Source organism: Lissotriton helveticus, chromosome 5_1 (genome assembly GCF_964261635.1).
Source record: "Lissotriton helveticus chromosome 5_1, aLisHel1.1, whole genome shotgun sequence".
Classification (NCBI taxonomy): Eukaryota; Metazoa; Chordata; class Amphibia; order Caudata; family Salamandridae; genus Lissotriton; species Lissotriton helveticus.
Genome location: NC_136065.1, coordinates 2,043,736,682 through 2,043,758,498, shown reverse-complemented (window position 1 = coordinate 2,043,758,498; position 21,817 = coordinate 2,043,736,682). Strand labels below are relative to the sequence as shown.

The following is a 21,817-nucleotide window of genomic DNA, read 5'->3' as shown; positions in this document are numbered from 1 at the left end:
TCATGGTGTTTTGTAAAACTGGATTGCCTTGTGCTGTTCACTGCCTCATGGGGTTGATATTTGTTTGCTGATTCTTTTTTCGTGATAAAAGAAACACAAGCTGTTATGATAAAAAGTTCAAGCTAGCCTGGACTGAAGGAGGGGTTGGTAAAGGAGGGTAGAGGAAAGCTGGAGACCGCGTGGGCCTGTATGTACAGATCAGCTCTGGGGGAAGCCACGGTGGAGCCCGTGGGTCGGATCTGCCATAATGCAGACAGGACCAGTGCTGCATTAAGGCTACTGCCGGCCGCAGCCTTAGAGCTCGTCCACAAGTGGCCACAGCTGACCTGCAATAACAGGAGGATAAAACAGAAACAAAAGAGCAGCTGGAGCCTGGCACCTTACTGGAGGACATTATAACGTATGTTTAATGTGCGCATGTTCTTACTCTGTCTTCCTTTATATTTTCACTTCTCCTTTACTATCAGATCCAAGATGCCGTCTTTTCCAGTGCCCACTCAGAGCAGCCCTTTTTTCAACAAGGGCCTCAAGATGACCTCTGCACTGGGGCTTTCCCTAAACGTTTTGACAGTGGCAGGTGCTTCGGTACAGGGGTGGCGGGGTGGGGGAGGTGGGATGAAAAAAACACTTACCTCTCTACGGCCACCGCCTCTCCTCCTTCTTCTTCGACTCCCGGAAGCATACAGGCTGCCAGACTCTCCTTGTCAATCACATCGCTGCTGTCACCACCATGACAGCAGCATCATGTTTGGTCTGCGAGGCCCGTTTCGGCGCTCAGACAGGGGTTGAAAGCCTGTGCATGTTCCCCACCCAGGCTGTGCAATACAGCCGGGTGGAGAACATGCTAAGTGCGCATGACTGTTTGGCCGGCGCAAGACAGCCGGCCAAACCGTCATGAGTACTTATGTGCACCAGCCCGCCCCAAAACTGGCTCAGTAAAGAAAAAGAAAATGATAATAATAACATCGTATTATAATTTTATTTTTCATTTTTTGCTCTGCTCCGAGAACAGTGGGGTGACGCTCCTCTGCCTTAGCGGAAGAGCCGCTGCTGCCTTCTGGTGGTGCTGACCGCCCACCACACTGGAGGAACTGAGCCATGATTCAAGGGCGCAGGATTGACTGCACTCATAGTGAAGGCCCAGCTTTTTCAATGCACTACGCTCCTGCTTCATCCTTCAGAGTTGTTAAAGCAACCCAGCGCTACTAATTATCAATGACGAGGCATCTAACATTTGCTGAGTGTAAAATCCTTATCAGTTCTAGCATTCAGTCATGCTCCTGGGTTTTTACAAATCTTTCAAAAAGATTGCAAGGTTGTGTATATATGCTGTCTGCTGAAAGGTGCAAATTGGTGGAATGTATTTTTATTACAAGTAATACGCACAGTTTGCAGCATTGGTTTGAGTACAGTGTGTGTGGTGTATTGGAGTTGTACTAACGGTGCATGCCCATATGCGGTGCACTGTGTGTGTACAAGACACAAACTGTAAACACACCTGCAGCCAGCGCTGTGGGCTAAGTATAGGGGTGTCTGATTGCTAGAAACAGTTCACAGCTGTAAACCATAGACTATATTTAACACGCTGGTATGCGTCAAAATGCTTCTGGCCATCTTAAGTAAAGTAGTCTATTGTGCTATATATTATATTTATGTAGCACTTACTACAAGTATGTGGGGTCATGAATCAATCAATCAATCAATCATGCCATTTGTATAGCGCACTACTCACCCGGGAGGGTCTCAAGGCGCTTGGGGGGAGGGGTATGCTACTGCTCGAACAGCCAGGTCTTGAGTTGTTTCCTGAAGGCGAGATGGTCCTGGGTCAGCCGAAGGTGGATGGGGAGGGAGTTCCAAGTCTTGGCAGCCAGGTAAGAGAAGGATCTTCCTCCGGCGGTGGCTCTTCGGGTGCGTGGTACGGCTGCGAGGGCGAGGCTGGTGGACCGTAGCTGACGGGTGGGCGTGTAGAAGGTCAGGCGGTCGTTGAGGTACTTGGGGCCCAGGTCGTGGAGAGACTTGTGTGCGTGGGTGAGGAGCTGGAACGTGATCCTCTTGTCGACGGGGAGCCAGTGCAGGTTCCTCAGGTGGCTGGAGATGTGGCTGCGTCGGGGGACATCCAGGATGAGTCGGGTGGAGGCGTTCTGGATGCGCTGGAGTCTTTTCTGTAGCTTGGCTGTGGTTCCGGCGTAGAGGGCGTTTCCGTAGTCCAGTCGGCTGGTGACGAGTGCCTGGGTGACAGTCTTCCTGGTCTCGGTCGGGATCCAGCGGAAGATCTTGCGAAGCATACGCAGGGTGTTGAAGCACGATGAGGAGACGGCGTTGACTTGTCTGGTCATCGAGAGGGAGGGGTCCAGGATGAAGCCCAGGTTGCGTGCGTGGTCGGTTGGCTTGGGTGCGGTGCCCAGGGCTGGGGGCCACCAGGAGTCGTCCCAGGCGGAGGGCGAAGATCCCAGGATGAGGACTTCCGTCTTGTCCGAGTTCAGTTTCAGGCGGCTGTCCTTCATCCACTCGGCGACGTCTTTCATCCCTTCGTGTAGGCAGGTTCTGGCGGTGTCGGGGTCTCTGGTGAGGGAGAGGATCAGCTGGGTGTCGTCGGTGTAAGAGATGATGTTGAGGTTGTGCTGGCGTGCGATGGCTGCAAGAGGTTTCATGTAGATGTTGAAGAGGGTGGGGCTGAGTGAAGATCCTTGCGGGACGCCGCAGATGACTTCGGTGGCCTCGGAGCGAAACGGGGGGAGGCGGACTCTTTGTGTTCTTCCGGCGAGGAACGAGATGATCCACTCCAGTGCCTTCTATTGGATACCGATGTTGCTGAGGCGCTGGACTAGGGTGCGGTGGCAGACTGTGTCGAACGCAGCGGAGAGGTCCAGGAGGATGAGGGCCACTGTTTCCCCCTTGTCGAGCAGGGTCCGGATGTCGTCGGTGGCTGCGATGAGGGCGGTCTCGGTGCTACTACTACATAGGCAGCATGCTGCACGCACCTTGCAGGGTGTGTGGTGAACAAAATTGCGTCCTTATTAACAAACCCGTTGTGAACTCAACATCAACTCCGTTTTCAAAATACATAGCTTATTGATTTACATGTCACAGGTGGGATGGCACGTAGCCGGGCAGACAAATGCACGGACAGGTAACCTTAGATCATTCCCACAGGTAGGCGCAGCGACACTACAATGGTCAAGGGAGCTTGGTCCCAATAAAAACACACATGGCTGGAGGGTGTAAGCTTGCTCCTTAAACATCATTAAGTCAGATGCCACATAAGTTAGGAACATTTAGCCTATCGGAGCACAGCAGACATAGAACACATAGCACACACAGTCATTACGCGCTCCCCATGCAAGGACATCTGGACAAATTACCCACTGGCCACATTAAGTTCATGCAAAATCGAGGCCTACCTGGATTATCCATCAAACAATTAATTTACGACTCCAAAGGCAGTAACTTACATGCCTTGCAATCGAAGGATCGCTAGAACCGTTTTATGGCATACAATGAACTGTATAAAAGAATGTCTCAGATCGATTGTAGATAGAGATAGTCCTCAGACCCTATGCCTGAAACTGATCTCCCGGCTGCAATGTTTAATAAACCCCTCCCATGCTCATGACGGAACCGCTCCATCACGAGCCTCGGGTGGGCTGTGCTGGTGACGGAGCGGTTCCGTCACGGCCCGCTCGGCGCGCCTGCGCGGCGCTGATTACGCGCTTGCGCGGCGCATTCTATTGAGAGGGCGGGACCGTGACGGAACCGCTCCGTCACAAGCACAGCCCACCCGAGGCTCGTGACGGAGCGGTTCCGTCACGAGCATGTGAACGCCGGGTGGCCCCCTCTCCCCCCTAGCGCTGCGGCGGAATTGCCGCCTCAGCGAAGGGGTTAAACAAACTGTTCCTGTTTTGCCAAATGCCTCTTGGTTTTCAAAGGTACGTCATGTGTTCAAGCAACACAGTGAAGGATGAAGAACTGTGAGGGATAGAAGTGCATTTTATGGGTTCCAATAAGCTGGCGGGTTTGAGCAGCTCTGCGGATCTCTATGGTATTTCTTATAAGCTTAGGCCACTTAGCTAGTTACGGCACTGGGTTGTTCATTATGATATATTTTTTTAAAAATTTGCAGAGCAGGTATAGGTTGGAGGGAGAGATGGTGGGTAGAGACTGCTGGGATGAACTTTGTTCCTATCATCCCATATCTGATTGTCATTGTGAGATGTAAAGATTGAATCGGTCCTAGTGTGTAGCTCGTTGGGACCTTCAGTGTTGGCTATATTAGAGACCTTCTCTGGCGAGCGGAAAGTGGCAGATATGCTCAGTTATTCAATGCTAGTTCAGTTGATGGGTAGTTTATTACTGTGGAAAGGTACAGTATTGGGTGTTAGACATGGCCCACAGCAGGTCAGGTCTCTCTTATGCAAGTGTAAGGGGATCAAGCAGTGTAAATTGATTATTATGCAGTCTGTATGAGACACAATCGGCTGCCAAATGAGTTGTAAAAACAGTTTGCAGTAGGTCTGTAACATGCATTAGTCTGCAATGAGATTTGTGTGTGGTTCTGTGCAGGGTCTTTCAGCCTAGCTGAGTGCCAGCCTTTGTCACAGACCATGCACTGTATGCACACCACACAACCCGTAGCTAAAAACCTGCACCGCATTTGGTGCACGGAAGCGGTATTGAATGGGTGAATGGGCGGTGCACAAATCACAGTTTGTTCCTAGTACAAATAAACTAAACTCAATCCTTAGCTGACAGCTCTTTGGTGTGTCTGAACCGTGCACACAGCCTACTCTCTGCGGCTGTGCACTGTGTATACAAGTTAAGGGCTAGATGTCCAGGATCGAATCTTAACTTCATTGAATGAGAGCAGCCCCTTCCAGCAGCTATGTCTGCCCTGAAACTAACATGCATTATAGAAAAGACAGTGAGTTAAGCAAAGTAGGGCAAAATAAAAGAGGAAAATAGCCTCTGATGCTTTAGAAACCCTTCTTGCGGTAAGTTCTTGTGGCAGAGCCAGTTCTTGTAGTGATATCTTCAGTTTGTCAGTGTCGCAGGATACAGGTGAATCTTTCGGACATGTAAATAATGGCTGTAAATAATGGCCCGGTGTGGCAGGACATAAGTCAGAACTGAAGCTTGAGGAAGTAGAACTTTGAAGTGCTTGGACCATAGCAAGATTGATGGCTGCCAAAAGGTGACCAGGACATGAAGAAAGACCGTTAAGTGCAGAATGCGATCTCTACTCCCCAAAAAGTCACACTCTTCCTAATTATTGCATAATCTTGCCTGACTATGGTACAGAACTCTTACAGGCACTTCCTGAAAACACTTAGCAAATATTTAGTCCATGTGGTTTAAAGCCACGCAGATAGCTCAGCATCAGGCACAAAGATAAAAACATGGCCATACTTATGGGTGTTTTATAAATTCTCCACGAAGGAGAAATTATAATGCAAGTCTTTCAGTCTCTCAGTCTCTCCACAGGTACTACCATGGCTGTATCCCATTATTATCTCACCAAAGTTTTCCAGCCCTACCAGAGAGGGCCTGAAAATGGCTTCAGTGGACCCAATGGCCACTTGAAAAGGACTTCCAGGAGTTCCAAAGGCACCTATAAAAGGACTTCTTCTGATCTGCATGTGAATTGATTTCCTCTAGCTAGATTCCAGTGATCTAAGACAGGTCCATAAAGCAGCAATATTCATCAACAGGTGGTCAAACACCAGTGAGAGGCCCTTGACTACTTGAGCCTTGTACTAAAGTTGTTGCATCAAAGAAGACGTATTTTAATGTCACACTCAGGGGCGGCTCCTCCGCTAAGGTGCAGGAGCGTCACCCCACTGCTCTCAGAGCAGGAAGAAGGAAAAATAAAATGAGAATAACATAGTTATTATCACTTTATTTTTCATAGATTTGGGGCTGGGTTAGGGAGGGGCTGGTTGCATAGGGGAAGGAGTGGTTTGTGCACACTAAGTGCACATGACTGCTTGGCCAGCTGTCTGGGGCCGGCCAAACAGTCATGCGCACTTAGCATGTTCCCCACCAGGCTGCATTGCACAACCTGGTGGGGAACAGGCTCAGGCTCCCTGTCCTCATCTGAGCACCGAACCATGACGCTCAGACCAATCATTGTGATTGGCTTAGGGAAGCCTGGTGTTTCTGCTGGTTCCACAGGTCGAAGCAACAGAGGAGAGCCGGCAGCCGGCGGCTGTGAGGATTGAGGTATGTGTTTTCTATTTTTTCTATTTCGTCCCTCGCCACCCTTGTTCTCTGCTTGCCGCTAGTGGTCACACTGCATATGTTATGTCTCAGTCCTGGTACCTCCTCTAGCTACTGCTCTGCAATGACAGAAATGCAGCATGTAGAACTGTACAAAGCTATTAGGTAAACATTTTCACATATGATTAGAGCTTTTCAAGGGTGTAATTACCCTGTACTGGTGTTTTAAAGGCCGTTGTTTAGCAACCCTAATGCCCAACAAGTGATAAACTCCTTGTAGACCTTTGTGAGTGTCTGTGAATCCCTCCTTATTCCAAGATACCAACTTTTAAAGATAATGTATAATGATCCGGCACATCAATGTATTAAGTTCTCTATGATCAATGCAAGGATGAACTTCTATGGTCTTCTTAGAGTCAAAAGCAAGTGCCTGAAGAGAACGAGAATTAGAAGGACGAATAAGACCAAAATAAAGATTTTCTTGAGCATAGTGTTTTAACCCCTTGGCTGGAGCGGTAATTCCGCCACAGCGCTAGGGGGGAGAGGGGACCGCGCAGCGCCGCCATGCTCATGACGGAACCACTCCATCACGAGCCTCGGGCGCGCTGTTCTTGTGACGGAGTGGTTCCGTCACGGCCCCGCCCGCTCAATAGAACGCGCCGCGCAGGCGCGGCGGCCGGGCCATGACGGAACCATTCCGTCACCAGCACAGCGCATCCGTGGCTGGTGACGGAGTGGTTCCGTCACCAGCATTAATGGGGTTAAACCTTTTTGTCCATTTAAGCTACAGAGTAAAAGACCCCTAGCCTTTATGCATGAGCAATTCTAGTAGGACAATTTTCAGGCATACCATTGTTACTCTAAAAATGTTAGGATCGCAGCTTTTTAGACTAGCCAACGAAGTAAGGAAGCCGAAGTCAGATCCCAACATGGAAAATTGCTCAGAGAAGCATATTGTAAGAATGTAACACTGTGAGAAGGTCCTCGTACCAGCCACCCCTGTGATAGTCTCCTGTGCAGTCTGCCAGCAATCCGCCACCCTCTGCTGCCTGTCGGCGCCTCCTCTGCTCCATCTTCTGCTCGTTCTGTCCTCTATCTTGTGCCTTCTCTGCTCACTTCTCCCTTTTACTTCTTGCCTTTCTCTGTCCTTTTTCTGCCTCTATTTATGTCCCTTCCTGTTCGTTTCTGCCTCTGTTTTGTGCCTTTTTCTGCTCTTTCTGTCTCTGTTTTTGCATTTTCCTGTTTGTTTCTGGCTCTCTTTTGTGCTTTTCTCCACTCGTGCTGCCTGTTTGTTCCTATTCCTGCATGTTTCTGCCTCTGTGTCTGCCTTTCTTTGCTCGCTCTGCCTGTTTTTGCCATTTTCAGGTTGTCTGCCTTTGTTCTTGCCTCTTTCTGCTTGTTTCTGCCTCTGTTTTTTCCTTTTCTGCCTCTGTTTTTGTCTTTTTCAGCCTCTGTTTTTGCCTTTCTGCTCCTTTTTCCCCCATTTCCCGCCGTTTCTCTCCTCCTGCCTTTTCCCTCCTCCCACCACCCTGAGCCCCATCCTCACCCAGATCCTACTTAATGGAGGCCGCAACGCAGGAGTGTAGTAGATGTGTGCAACCGGTGCGCCGCTGGTGCACCGCTGGTGCACCAAAGGCATGCCCGTCTCTGCCCATCCGCGCCTCCCACCATCTACTGCTACACCTCCACAGAACTTCTGACCCTGGACACCGGGCGCCACAACAACAGCTGCTTCACGTACTCCCCAGGATCAACCAAAGGACCCTTAGCCTGCCGCTACTGCCACTTTGTATGCCACAAAGGACGTCCAGGCCGTACTGGACCCTGCACTCACGATCAGAAGACTACAAACAACCAGGAATCGCTTCAATGTATCCTGCTCAACACCCACTCCCTCTGCAACCTGCCACAGAAATCTGGGATACCATTCTCACACTCTACCCAGACGTTGCCTTCATCACCGAAACTTGGTCCAACCCCTACTCGAACCCCGACATCGTCACTATCACTCCAGATGGCTCATGTTTCGAAATTGCATTAACAAACATGGCGAGGCATCGCCATCATCTTCAGGGAAACTATCCAATGCAGTGTCACCAACGACGACCCACTGCTTCTCATGGAACACCTCAACATCCGCTAATAGACCAATGCTAAGACCACGATAAGAGTCACCTGCGCCTACAGGCCACCGGGCCCCCGACCAGCGTTCTGCAATGACATCTCCAACCTCATCGCCCCCGTAGCCATCTACTCCCACCACTACTTCCTACTTCCTACTCAGCGCCCTATATTTCCACGTCAACGACCCCAATGATGCCAGCTCCATCACCCTCCTGGAGAACGTGAACAACAATGGCCTCACCCAACTGGTCACAGTACCAACGCACAACACTGGACACATATTCTATTCCATCTTTACCTCCAGCGACAGTCAAATTCACCCATGTCACTGAACTCACCTGGACTGGCCACGCCATCATACACTGCCCCACCTCTGACCGCCAGCACACCACCATCAAGCACCACTGCCCACCACAGCTAGGGCAAGGTAACGGAGACTCAGTGGACACAGGTCTTTAGCACGACCCAGCCCGCAAAGTCAACAGACCTGGACCAGGCCACCCAGAACTTCTCCGCCTGCCAACAAATGCACTGACAGAGCCGCCCTGTTGAAACCAACAAATGTCAACACAACCTTAAAACAAAATTGCAAGCAGGTTTAGGGTGGTAGTGTTTCTCTAACAGAGAAAACGTCCGCACATCCAGTTAATACAACTCCCAAAGCATATTTACGTGTAGTGTCAATTATACAAGTATAGTTCTATAAGGTGCACTATTTAACCTGTTATACACCCACCACCAGGGGTGTTCAACTAGCACAGAATGCTAATATCAAATACATAAGAAAAAAACAGGTTTATCAAGCACTCTTACAAATTATTGCGTATTTCAAACGTTAATACTTATGATTCACAAGATCTTCGGGTAATGGAACACATTATTCATTCGACAATTGTGCTTAAATTATTTAGTGGGGATAAAGTCCATTTTCAAAAAGTAAGATGCCAAAATACGGATCCAGACACGATGTTATTCTTCAAAATCTTTATTTCATACACATTAAAAGTTTTTCCAGCTCACACCGCCGACACGTGTTTCGTCTCAACATGAGACTTTTTCAAGGCTGGAAGTATAAAAAACTACAATAAATATTCGTACAATATGCACTGAATATAAGCACATACATTAATAAACAAGCAAATAACAAGAACAACAAAAGAAAGTCATAATAACTTAATAGAAAAACCACAGAAAAGAAACAAACACACAGTGTCCTTATTACATCCAAATGTTGTCAAAAGTATTATTAAATCAAGGATTAGCAAATAGTGGGGAAAGGGATCACTATGTTCTCCCATGCATCGTCAACCCCCACAAACTCCAACATAACTAACATGTGTTGATCATTATACCATAACATTAGGATATACTCCTTATGCTACCACAGTTGCCACTACAGTGTAGATCTTGATACCTTCTGTCTTAGGACTCACTGACCCCCCATATTGTAGTTACAGATCACACAACAATATGAAATAGAACGTACCCAAGGATATTATTAGAGGGTGTTATTTAAACACGAGTCCGGTCACACAGTGTAGGAATGAATAAAATCTAGAATCACGTAATCAATATAGGTCCTAAAGGAACAAGAAAAGAATACATATTCAGCATATATCACAGTTTGGAAAGTATGTATAGAAATGCTGGAAGTATTGCGAAACATACCGCTTGGAAAAATCCAAGTGGAAGCGATCCTTAAAGTCCTGGTCAAGTCAACCGAAATATTCATAAGGCATAACATGTAGTCCAATGTCGTATCAGAGGTTGGAATATAGTTCCTAAGAATACAGGCAATAAGAGATGGAGTAAACCACACATAAGCGTGGTTAAAGAAAAATGAAAACATAAATACAAAAAATATCTACAACAATATATCAAATGACAAAAATATTAGCCATAAAAAATAGTCCATAGGACAAAAAAAGTCCTATCCTTTGGAAATTAGGTGATTGATAATGCGAGGTCAACCATCACACAATCACTAAGTTACTAACCATATTATTTGGCTTCTACATAAACTAAAACAACTAATATATAAAGAAACACCGCTATTTAGGTGTGTTAATACAGGATTAACAGACGTGATTTGTGGGCGAGGTAGGGTGTCACTGCACATAAAAAATGCACTGAACTAAAGCTGTAGAAGACGAGTGAACCTGGAACATGAATACCAACAAAAAACGATAGGTTGTGGTAGACCAAGAATCACAAAACATGAGATCCATTATATTGATGTATGTAAAATAAGTACTGTGATATAGGTTAGAGGAAAAAATCTACTTAGCTTGACTGTTAGTACAAACACGACAAAGCTATATATAAAGAATAAAGACTCACTTAATAATTAGAGAAATCTTGCCGCGTGGAAGTTGAGTCACTGTTTCATAATATATGGGGGGACCATGATAAGTCACTAGAAGATAACAAACAAACAAAAGTTTTGTATTCTAAGCAATAGAGAGGATACTGTAACTACTAACACAATTCAAACTTATAAGAGGAAAAAACAAAAAATGAGAGGAATAGTTACACCATAACTAAGGGGGAATGCAATTACACAAAAGGAATCACATATGAATACGGACCAAAATAGCTAAGTGCTCATGTAATATCTTATGTAAAAACGACCAGGTCCTCACATAGAAAAATGGGGGCTCCCCTTGTCTATCTTAGTACGCAAAAAAGCCCTAGATCTTACCTCCTTTAAAGCGTAGTCAAACGTAAAACCTCCACTGCTACCAGCTACCAGAACAAGTTTGCCGCGCTATCATTTAAAGGGAAGCAGGGAGTGGCCTCAACTTGGAAGTCAGGTGTAAGCAATAATGTATCGACAGCCCCAGTTCTATACCATGTAAACATGGCGGCCATATTGTAATGGTGAAATTGCCAAGAGAATCAGTCTACAGGGCCGATAATACAATAGAAAGGCAATCTTGATGCAAAGGAATATAACAGTATTAAGCAATTAAAAAATATATAAAAATAAAAATATATATATAGTGATTGGCCAACATATGGATAAGAATGAATGGAAACTACATGATTCCTCCTCTGACCAAGAAGTCCATCGTCGCTCTCAATGTCACTAGAGCACTCTCGAAGTACCTGCAAAAACCAGCCATAGCTCACCGTGCAAATGAAAGCACATCATAATATTCCTGCACAAGTGTCCGTTGGGGAAGATATGTGTGCAGTTAAGAACCCCACTATGCACTAACCAGGAGCAGGTCTCTTAAAAAGAATATCAAAGGGAAAAAGGATCGTATCCGAACATGAAGAAATAATAAAGTGCACATACCGCTATTAAGCTTGTAGGGATCAAGTAAGAGTATTATTGCACAGCAAGAAATGTAGAACCTACACAAGGACATCCAATAGTATAGAACATACATGTTCACAGAAAAGCTGTACTGTTAAATAAATAATATGGTGTCTTAAAGTTGGTAATTCATATATAGTCACCATAATATGCCAAGAGTAAGAACAAAACAGAAAATCAATATGAAGTGGCACAGATAATACCATTAATCTTTAAGAAAGACATGAAGTTCCCTGTCAGTATTAAGTCCGTGATCTACTGCACGGAGCTTAATCAACCATTTAGATTCAAGTTTGCGTAGTGCCAGAGTGTTGTCTCCTCCTCTGGGATCAGGTCTAATCATGTCTATACCATGAAAGCGAATACCTAGTATCTCTAGATCTGAATGTTCCTTGTTGTAGTGTGCTGCCAAGGGATATTTAGTATTGTTATTTCGAATAGCTCTAACATGTTCCTGTAGTCTCTCTTTTAGAGGACGAATCGTGCTTCCCACGTAAATAAATCCACAGTGACAAACAATGCAATATACCACCAGCTTAGAGTTACAGTTGATAAACTGTTTGATGTGGTATATTTGTTTCGAATTATACGAGAAGGTCTTTTTCTTGTCTATACCGAACTGGCACATGTTACATAGAGTACATTTATAGAAACCACATGGTTTAATAGGCATCCATTTTTGGGCCCCATTGGACCCATGATTACTTGGAACTGGGTTTTTGAGAATTGATGGGCTGAGTACGTTTCTTAAGGTTCTGCCTTTTTTGTATATAACACGTGGTCTTTTGCCAACATATGTTACTAGATCTTTATCCAATTGCAGCAAATGCCAATGTTTTCTAATAGCATTGTAAATTTGAGTGCTGTTAGCACTATATTGAGTTATAAGGGCAAGTTTATTATCAGCCTGTTGTTTTGAACCTTTATGTTTTCTTTTGAGAGTGGACTCTCTGGGAATTTTTTGGATTCTTTTGTGAGCAGTTTCCAATAGGTTGTTGTCATAACCTCTAGTTAAAAATCTCTTCTTCAAGGTGTTAATCTCTGCCACAAAATTATCCTCCGTACTACAATTGCGCCGCAATCTAGTCATTTCTCCGTAAGGAATAGCTCCAATTTGTGAGGCAGGATGTGCACTACTCGCATGGAGAACAGCGTTGCAAGATGTGCTTTTTCTGTACACTTTAGATTACATTTTATTGTCCGATATAAACACGGTAACATCCAAAAAAGCAATACTGCTATTGCTAGATTCAAAGGTGAAAGAAAGATTGTAATCATTTTGATTTAGATATGCCATGAAATCTTCTAATATGTTGTCTCCTCCTGCCCAAATCATAAAAACATCATTGATAAATCGACCCCAATATACAATGTGTTCAGTCAGAGTAGGGGGACCCTTTTTCCAGATATGATGTTCTTCAAAGAACCCCATATAGAGGTTCGCAAAAGAAGGGGAGAATTTAGCTCCCATAGCAACTCCTGAGTGTTGCTGATACCAGTCATCTAAATGTTTGAAGAAGTTATTATTCAGGGCAAATCTGGTCAAATCAATAATCATGGTAGTGTGCTCATAGAGCGTAGCATCCCTCTTGGATAAGAAGTATGTTAGGGCAGACATTCCTTTTTCCAATGGTATGCTAGTATACAATGCGCATACATCTAATGTTACCAATCTAAAAGTTGGTACCCAATCAAGATCTTCTAATTTACAAAGAAGATCCCTCGTATCTTCTAAAAAGGACGGAATATTTCGTACAAAGGGTTGCAAAGTTATATCAATATACTCCGAGATTTTTTCTATTGGTCCTCCAATCCCGGAAATAATAGGTCTTCCAGGCAGAGATGTAATACACTTATGTATTTTAGGCAATACATAAATGTAGGACGCCTTAGGATTGGGAACAAGTAGATATCTTAGTTCAAGATCAGACAACAAACCTGCACTATGCCAGAATTTAAGTATTTTTTCTAGATTAGTTATCGTAGAATTCATGGGGTTGTATACAAGTTTAATATATGAATTAGCATCACTAAGCTGGCGATTGATTTCTCCAATATAGTCATCTTTATTTAGCATGACTATATTTCCCCCTTTGTCAGCTTCCTTTATTATCACATTTCCTCTGGTTTTAAGCTCTTTTAGGGCATGTCTCTCACTCACATTAAGGTTGTCTCTCATCCCTAAAGGTCGACCAGAGATTTTATCCTCAAGTTTATATAACTCATCCGTAACTGTCTTATAAAAACAATCTATGAGAGTATCAGCTGAGGTAATAGGTGAGAAGGTGGATTTATTTCTGAGGCCACTGTCTGTGTAGATGTTACTTTCAATCCCCAAGTCTGACATGACACTATTGATAGTCAGCATTTCTTCTAACTCATCATCCAACTCCAGAAGCATCTGTACTTCCATGATGTCTTGAATACTTCTACCACTTTCACACACATTGTACACAGGAATTGCTCTAGGTTTTTTATTTAAGTCAAAGAACTTTTTAAGTTTGAGCTTTCTTACAAATTTGTAAAGATCGATGTGTACAAGAGTAAAATCAGCTTTGCTCATAGGACAAAAACTTAATCCTTTCTTAAGTAAGCTCGTTTCACTGGCTTTCAATTCAGTACTGGATAAATTAATCACAGAAACATCATTATTTACAATTTGCAAGTTGGTTTCAGTATTGCAATCGGTTGTTTTAGAACAGACAGTCAGAATATTATTGCACATGGTCAAAGCATTCTCATTACTGTCCAATGCCATTACTTTCTCAGTTGTCGTGCGACTGACCTGGTTACTCTTTGGGTTGGGTCCCCTTCTGTTTTTCCTGCCCCCCCTCCTTGTTCTCTTTCTGGTTGGGTCTTGCGATTGAAGCCCGCCTGGATTCCCTTCCGGTATCGTTCTAGTTCTGTTAAAAAAGATGAACCTGGGATGGGGCTTTTTGAGGGGCCTGCCACTGATGAAGAGTCACTCCTCCTGTCACTGATTTCAGTGAATTCACTGTTAATACTTGATATTTCTGATCCACTAACAGAAGTTGTCTTGTCAGTTCATGGTTCATTAAGTGTAGAAGTCCCTGATCTAGGTTTGGTTTCGTCAAATCGTTTAGCAAACGTGAAGACTCTCCCATTTTTGTAGTCGAGTTCATCTCGTTTAAGCTTTCTGATCTTTTTGTCCCTTATATAATTCTGGTGAGAACTAAGGACATCTTTTAGTATCTTATAGTTTTTGTCAGTCACATCACTCAGATTAAGAGAATTGATTTCCCCTTCAATTTTCTCTATTTCCTTCAAAAGTTTCTCTCTTTTCCGTTCAGCATGGCGGATTAGGATGTCCATCATACCAAAAGAGGAACCAGCAATTAGATTTTCCCATTCTCCTAGGAGGTCTGGGTCTAGATCTTCAAAAGTTGGAAAAATAATAGCCCTCAACCCCCTAGGGATCTGCTTAATCTCAATGTATTTTTTGAGGGTGGTCAAATCCCACCAGCGGGAAAGTTCCGCCTTACGTAGGCGTTCCAGTTTGAGAAATAATTGTTTTAGATTCTGTGGTTTTTCTTCTACTGTAACATTAGAGTTCGTTTGGATCCCTTGATTTTGGAATATCTCATTAAACATTTTGTCACGGTCATCTTCAAACATGGCCATGTTTCTTATCAAAGATAGGATTGTATATTACCAAAAAGAATAATATTGGCCAGTTACACGTCAAGAGAGAAAGTATCACAGAGAGTGCAAGGACTCACTTAACAGAATTGCAAGCAGGTTTAGGGTGGTAGTGTTTCTCTAACAGAGAAAACGTCCGCACATCCAGTTAATACAACTCCCAAAGCATGTTTACGTGTAGTGTCAATTATACAAGTATAGTTCTATAAGGTGCACTATTTAACCTGTTATACACCCACCACCAGGGGTGTTCAACTAGCACAGAATGCTAATATCAAATACATAAGAAAAAAACAGGTTTATCAAGCACTCTTACAAATTATTGCGTATTTCAAACGTTAATACTTATGATTCACAAGATCTTCGGGTAATGGAACACATTATTCATTCGACAATTGTGCTTAAATTATTTAGTGGGGATAAAGTCCATTTTCAAAAAGTAAGATGCCAAAATACGGATCCAGACCTTAAAACAAGCAAGTTGGCACACCCCAGAGCTCAGAAACACCAAGCACAGCTGCTACTGACCTGAGAAGCTATGGCGCACCACTAAGTTCCCCGCAGACAGAGCAACTCATAAAGCACTCCTCAGCAACTACCACCTTCGCCTCAAGGAAGCGAAGAGAGCAGGCATCACTGCCCCATCAATACTGTGGCCAACCACAAGAAGAAGCTCTTCAAAATAGTCAAGCAATTCTCTGATCCAATAGTCACAGAGAACATCACCCAACCCTCCCAAGAACTCTGCGACACCCTTTCGGACTTCTTCACCACTATCTACAATAATTTGAACCCTCAACCCACGTCTCTCAACCTCAACAACCCCAACCTCCCAGCAAACATCAGCCGAACCATCACCACCTGGTCTCCTCTTACCACTAATATCACCACAGCCATCATGTCATCCATCCACCCTGGAACCCCCACTGACACCTTCCTCCACCATCTGTTTAACCTCGGGATCAACCGAATCAGCACAGATCTCACCAGCATCCTCAACACCTCCATCTCCACAGCAACCTACCTGGAAAGATGAAAACACGCATAGGCCAGACTCCTCCTAAAGAAACCCTCTGCCGACCCCAGTGCCCTCAAAAACTACCGACTGCTTTTACTGCTCACCTACCCAGCCAAAGTACTAAAAATAGCCATCCACCAATGGCTCACCTAATACCTGGAACACTATCACCTCCTCAACGCCTCCCAATCCGAATTCCATGCGAACCACAGCACTGGGACCACACTGATTTCTGCCACAGATGACATCAGAACTCTCCTCGACCATGGAGAAACAGTGGCCCTGATCCTCCTCGACCTCTCTGCTGCGTTTGACACCATCTCCCACCACATCCTCATTGACAGACTCTACAACATCGGCATACAGCAAAACGCCCTCAAGTGGATCACCTCCTTCCTTACAATGTGCACACAGAACATCCGCCTGCCTCCCCTCACCTCAGTACCCAAGGACATCATATGCAGCATACCACAAGAATCGTCTCTCAGCCCCTCCCTTTTCAATATCTACATGGCGGCCCTCGCATATGTTGTTAGATCCCATAGACTCAATATAATCTTCTATGCAGACAACACTCAACTAATCCTTTCACTCACCGAGGACCCCTCCAACACCAAAACCAACTTCTGCAATGCCATGCTTAACATAGCCTTATGGATCAGAAACAACTGCCTCAAACTCAATTTCGAAAAAACAGAGGTGCTGATCTTCGGGAAGAACACCTCTGAATGGGACCACAGCTGGTGACCAGCAGAATTTGGATCTACACCTACTCCCATCGACCATGCTTGCAACCTCGGCATCATCCTCTGCAGCTAGCTAACCATGAAATGACAAGTCAAGGCAGTTGCCTCCTCCTGCTTCCACACCCTTCGCTTGCTCTGCAGAATCTTCAGATGGATCACAACGATACCAGAAAAACCGCTGTGCAGGCCCTCGTTACCAGTCGCCTTGCATACTTCAATGCCCTCTATGCCGGCATCTCCACCCAGCTCCTCAGAAGACTCCAGACCACACAGAACGCTGCAGCCAGACTCATCCTGGATCTCCCCAAATGGACCCCCATCACTACTCACCTCAGAAACCTGCGCTGGCTACCCATCCAGGAAAGATGTCCAGATCAAGATTCTCACACACGCCTACAAAGCTCTTCGCGACCAAGGACCATCCTACATCAACAACAGACTGAACTTCCATCTGCCTTCAAGACACCTGCGCTCTGCCTTACTCACCCTCGCACACCGGCCTGCATCTGCCACACTAGGGGCCACTCCTTTTCCTGCATCGCGGCCAAGACCTGGAACGACCTGCCCCTCCACCTCCGAACAGCAACAGAAAGAAACTCAAGGCTTTTCAACTGAAATTTGACACCCTCAGCTCCCAGATACCCATTGGGTGATAGTGCTGCGCTTTCCAAATAATTGATTGATTGAGTGAGTCACATCCGGTGCCTGCTTACTTTGGCTTATGATAGGAAACATCTGCCAGCGAGGGGCGGATTGAAAGGCACCCATGATGGCTAGTGCTTGATTCCTTATGGAAATGGCCTCTGTAATATTATTGTGAAATAGTAATGTCTCCTGCCATGTAGAACCATGTCCCAAATGCATCTGCCATCTTGAAAGACCATAAGACTTCTCTAAAGCTTTGTCTGGTGAGGAGAACAAAACGGAGGGTCAAGATACAAAGCCAGAGTGTTCTGCACACGTGTTGATACAGCAGGACTCAGGGTGCTCAACGCAGGTATGTGGGTCGTGCAAGGTGCAGTGGTGCCACGGCTGCCAATGTTAGACCTGTAAACATCCCCCTTGTGTGTGGAACCTCAAGCCTGTGTCCCTAACGGCAATGTACTCCCAGAGAAGCTGGTGTCTATAGAATGGCCTGGAGCAATAAAACCTGTAACACAAGGGTGAACCTGGCAGGTGTTGGGCTAGGAGTAATATTACCAGCTCAGGCTCTAAACACTGAAGGTCATTTTTGGGCTTCTGTGACCAGCCACTGGTGGATTACTTGTGGTACATTATTACTCACACCATTAAAGACTGTGAAATTCACGGATTCTAGTTGGCGATGAAACCATAACCAGAATTAATTCTAGCCCCTAAAGCACTATTCCTGACCTTGTGGCATCAGACTTAGTGAATGAGCGAGAATGGAGATGGGTCATTAGGCACACGAGAGATGTTTTGCATCTGTGCGCCTATACATTTGTGAATCTATGTGTATGTGTGGGAATGTGTGTGTTTGTTTCTCAGCGGCAGAAATATATAAACGCCTCTCGGTTCTTTACAGACTGCAGCCACGGCATCTGCAGGATGGAAATCAATTAAATATGCATTAACCACATCAAAGTTCTCCTCATGGTGTGACCCAAGCATTGGATATACATTGAGTTAACCACACTCTCTCTCACACACACACAACACATGTCCCGTCTTTCCTCGATTTCTTTTTTCCCATCATACAAACATCACCCTCCTTTCTCCTGTCATGCTCTCTCCCTCCCTGTTCCCATCATATATAGACATAAACTCTTACCCCTACTGTAGGAAAGTAGGATCTGCTTTCATGGTTGCCCCCACTTTTTGCTTGATATCAGTATGTTTTTTACCTAGTCTGCTGGGATCCTGCTAAACAAGACCCCAGCAACTGCGCTTTCTCTCTAATTTAACATGGTAAGTTCTTTGGTACCTCTACAATTGGCTACTTGTGTAACCTTGTAAGTCCAGGGCAATAGGTATACCAGGCGTCTCACATGGGCTGCAGCATGTATGATGCCACTCATGGGAGTTCACTTAAACTGTGACTACAGGCCTGCCATTAAAGCCTATGTGAGTTGGTGCTTGCACTGCTCACAACAGATATACGTGTCCTTATATCTGAGGTCACTGCACTTTAAACCTATAAGTCGCCCCATGGCAGGCTCTCCAGTCTTGAGGGCAGGGTGCTTGGTCATAAGTGTGAGGGTGCCCGTGCATGAGCAGAACACCCCTACAAACCCCTGTTTTCGATTCTCCAGGCTTTGTAAGTGCAGTCATTCATTTTTAGATACATAGTGGACATCAGTCATTATGAGATGTTTAACTATATTATGGCTGCACCAAACCCAGTCATGTTTGGTATTAAACATGTTGGAATCATACGCCAACACTGATTACAGTGTTGAAGTATGATCCCATGTACTGGGGGGGCTCTTTAGGGGACCCCCCCTGTACTCCTGGTAACAGCCTTTCAGGGTCTGCAAGCAAGCTAGTGCTGCTGCCAACTACAGACACGATTATGCCCTCCTGCTGCTAAGCGGAGCTCAAACAGGGGAGGGTAGAACAATAGGTTTCCTGTCACAGGGAGGTGTGACCACCTCCCCGACTGACTTAGTGTATTCCCAGCCCAATACACTAAGTCCAGCACCACCAGACTGCTTTGAAAGGCATACTCAAGTTTCAGCCAGTTTAGGGAGCCCGTGGCTGCCACTCTGGCTCAAAACTGGACAAAAGACCCTCCTCTGTGAAGGACCCCAGGTTTTCCAACCCTTTTCTTAGGGTACTCAAGGGCTTACATATGGGTGGGTCCTTAGATTCGTCGTGGGAGAAGACTCAACCCTAAAACTATATCGCTCTTCAATTCGTTGGACCTCGACTGGAACCAAGACTGCACCAAGGAAGACTACAGCTGCTCCTGGTGTCGCTGTTCTTCAAGTCTTCGTCATCTGTGTCTGTGCTTCATCCAGGTTCTTCAACCTGAAAGGACATCAAGGACACCTGAAGAAATCTCCCTTGGAGTGAAGGAGTCACTCCCCTGCATCTGCAGGCACCGCAGCAAAGCTGACCTGTCTGCTGCTCCTGTCATCCTACAGACTTCTTGAGGTTCAGCGACACAGGTGGTGATTCAAGGCCTGACTTGTCCTGTCTGCAGGTTTGAAGCCAGTATCCCATGTCGGAACCGCTGGGACCAAACCCTGTGAACTGCATTGACTTGCCGTTGCCAAGGCTTGTTCGCTCTCCACTCCAAAGATCTTCGGCTACAAGAAGCTCCAGCCTCCAGCATCTCTTCTGTCCAAGATTAGTATCCTCACTGCATCCTCTGCATCGTGAGCCTTTATCTTTGGTGAGCTGCTCGAGGTCCTCTTACAAATCCTGTGCCTTCGGCCTGTGGGTCCTCCTGAGGGTATTTTACTGTGGGCTCTCCTGCTTGCTCGGGGCCTGCTCTGACTCTCTTGTTGTTGGTAAGTCCCTTGGACTTTGCTGATCCCAACGTTGCTCCTTTTTCGTCTCGCACTACAGTCGCAGCTACCAAGGCTTGTTGGTGCTCCCACCAGACACCGACCACCTAGTCATTGACATCCATTGTGGGACTGCTTGTGCACGGCTCCTAGTCTTGCTCAGCATCGACTGGTCCTCACAGCTGCTGCAACAAGGTCACCGTTGACTCTTCAGAACCTCCCAAAATCGGAGGGCATTGTGTCTTTGTGCCTCCTGGTCACCTTCGAGTGCCATTGATTCTGTCCCCTCTGCTTACAGGTTGTTCACTTCCAGAATCCACCCTTGGATTTCACCGGACTCCTACGACATCTTCTCCAGAGGCATCTTCTTTGAAGTCTCCCATTGTTGTCTACAGCAGGTTCCGACATCACTTCACCCCTATGCATCCAGATCCCCTGGTGTAGGAAACCTGGTTCCTGGGGCATCCATGGGTGGGGTGGCTCTCCAACCTTCTGTCTTCCAAAGGGTTTCTTAGGGGTCCTCTGTGAATGGATCCTTCTTCTCTTAAAACTGCAACTGCAACTTCTCCATTGGCCTCTATTGGACACACGGCTGCGTTTCCACTATGCCTCCGTGGGGTTCCTGGGTACTTACCTTGGGTGGTTCCTTGTGTCCCTGGCTCCTCAGGGTCTTCTGGTCCAAGTCCCATCCTCTGTTGCAGTTCATATTCCACTTTCTTAAAATATGGTTTGGTCTCCCCCGCCGACCACTTTATTTTGTGCTACTTACCTGATTGGTTTTGAAGTATTTTTGTGTATTGTGTTGATATTTTCGGGTAGGAGATATTCTGATGTGATAGTTAAATGGTATTGTAATAAATAGACTTATTTTGCTAAACATTGTGCTGTTTCTTTTCATCTAATTTACACTACAGATTAAACTGGTAAAACACGCTGCTTAACACTCCTTCAAGATAAGCCTGAAGGCTACTCTCCACAGCTACCACTTTGAGAGCTTTCTATGGTTATCAAAATCCACAAGAAAAAGCATAATAAGGGTTGCCTGGATTAGTGCAAGGTGCACTACTTGAAAAAGTGTGCACCATATACTAAGCCAGCCTCCTACACAAACTCTACCATTTCTTTCTCTCCAGCCCATCGAGCGCACACCTCTGTCGGCGGGAAAGATGCAGACGCTTATGCTAGTTGCAAACCTCTGCAGAGAAAGTCAATCAATTAAACAGCATTTGTAAAGCGCAACACTTTCACCCCTAGTGGGAGC

The 21,817-nt window shown here is 45.6% G+C and overlaps 1 protein-coding gene across 3 annotated transcripts in view; it reads right to left on the bottom strand.

Moving 5' to 3' along the window:
• Positions 1–9,254: 9,254 nt before the first annotated feature.
• The window catches only part of LOC144753965 (uncharacterized), a 74,407-nt gene continuing 61,844 nt past the window's right edge, over positions 9,255–21,817 (bottom strand). For all 3 annotated transcript variants that reach the window (XM_078641485.1, XM_078641487.1, XM_078641484.1), the window contains 4 exons: positions 10,678–10,753; positions 10,006–10,118; positions 9,824–9,917; positions 9,255–9,400 (listed from right to left, as the gene is read on the bottom strand). In XM_078641485.1, the coding sequence (XP_078497611.1) occupies positions 9,898–9,917; positions 10,006–10,118; positions 10,678–10,753 (209 nt within the window). In that variant the 3' untranslated portion in view covers positions 9,255–9,400; positions 9,824–9,897. The remainder of the gene's footprint in view (positions 9,401–9,823; positions 9,918–10,005; positions 10,119–10,677; positions 10,754–21,817) is intronic.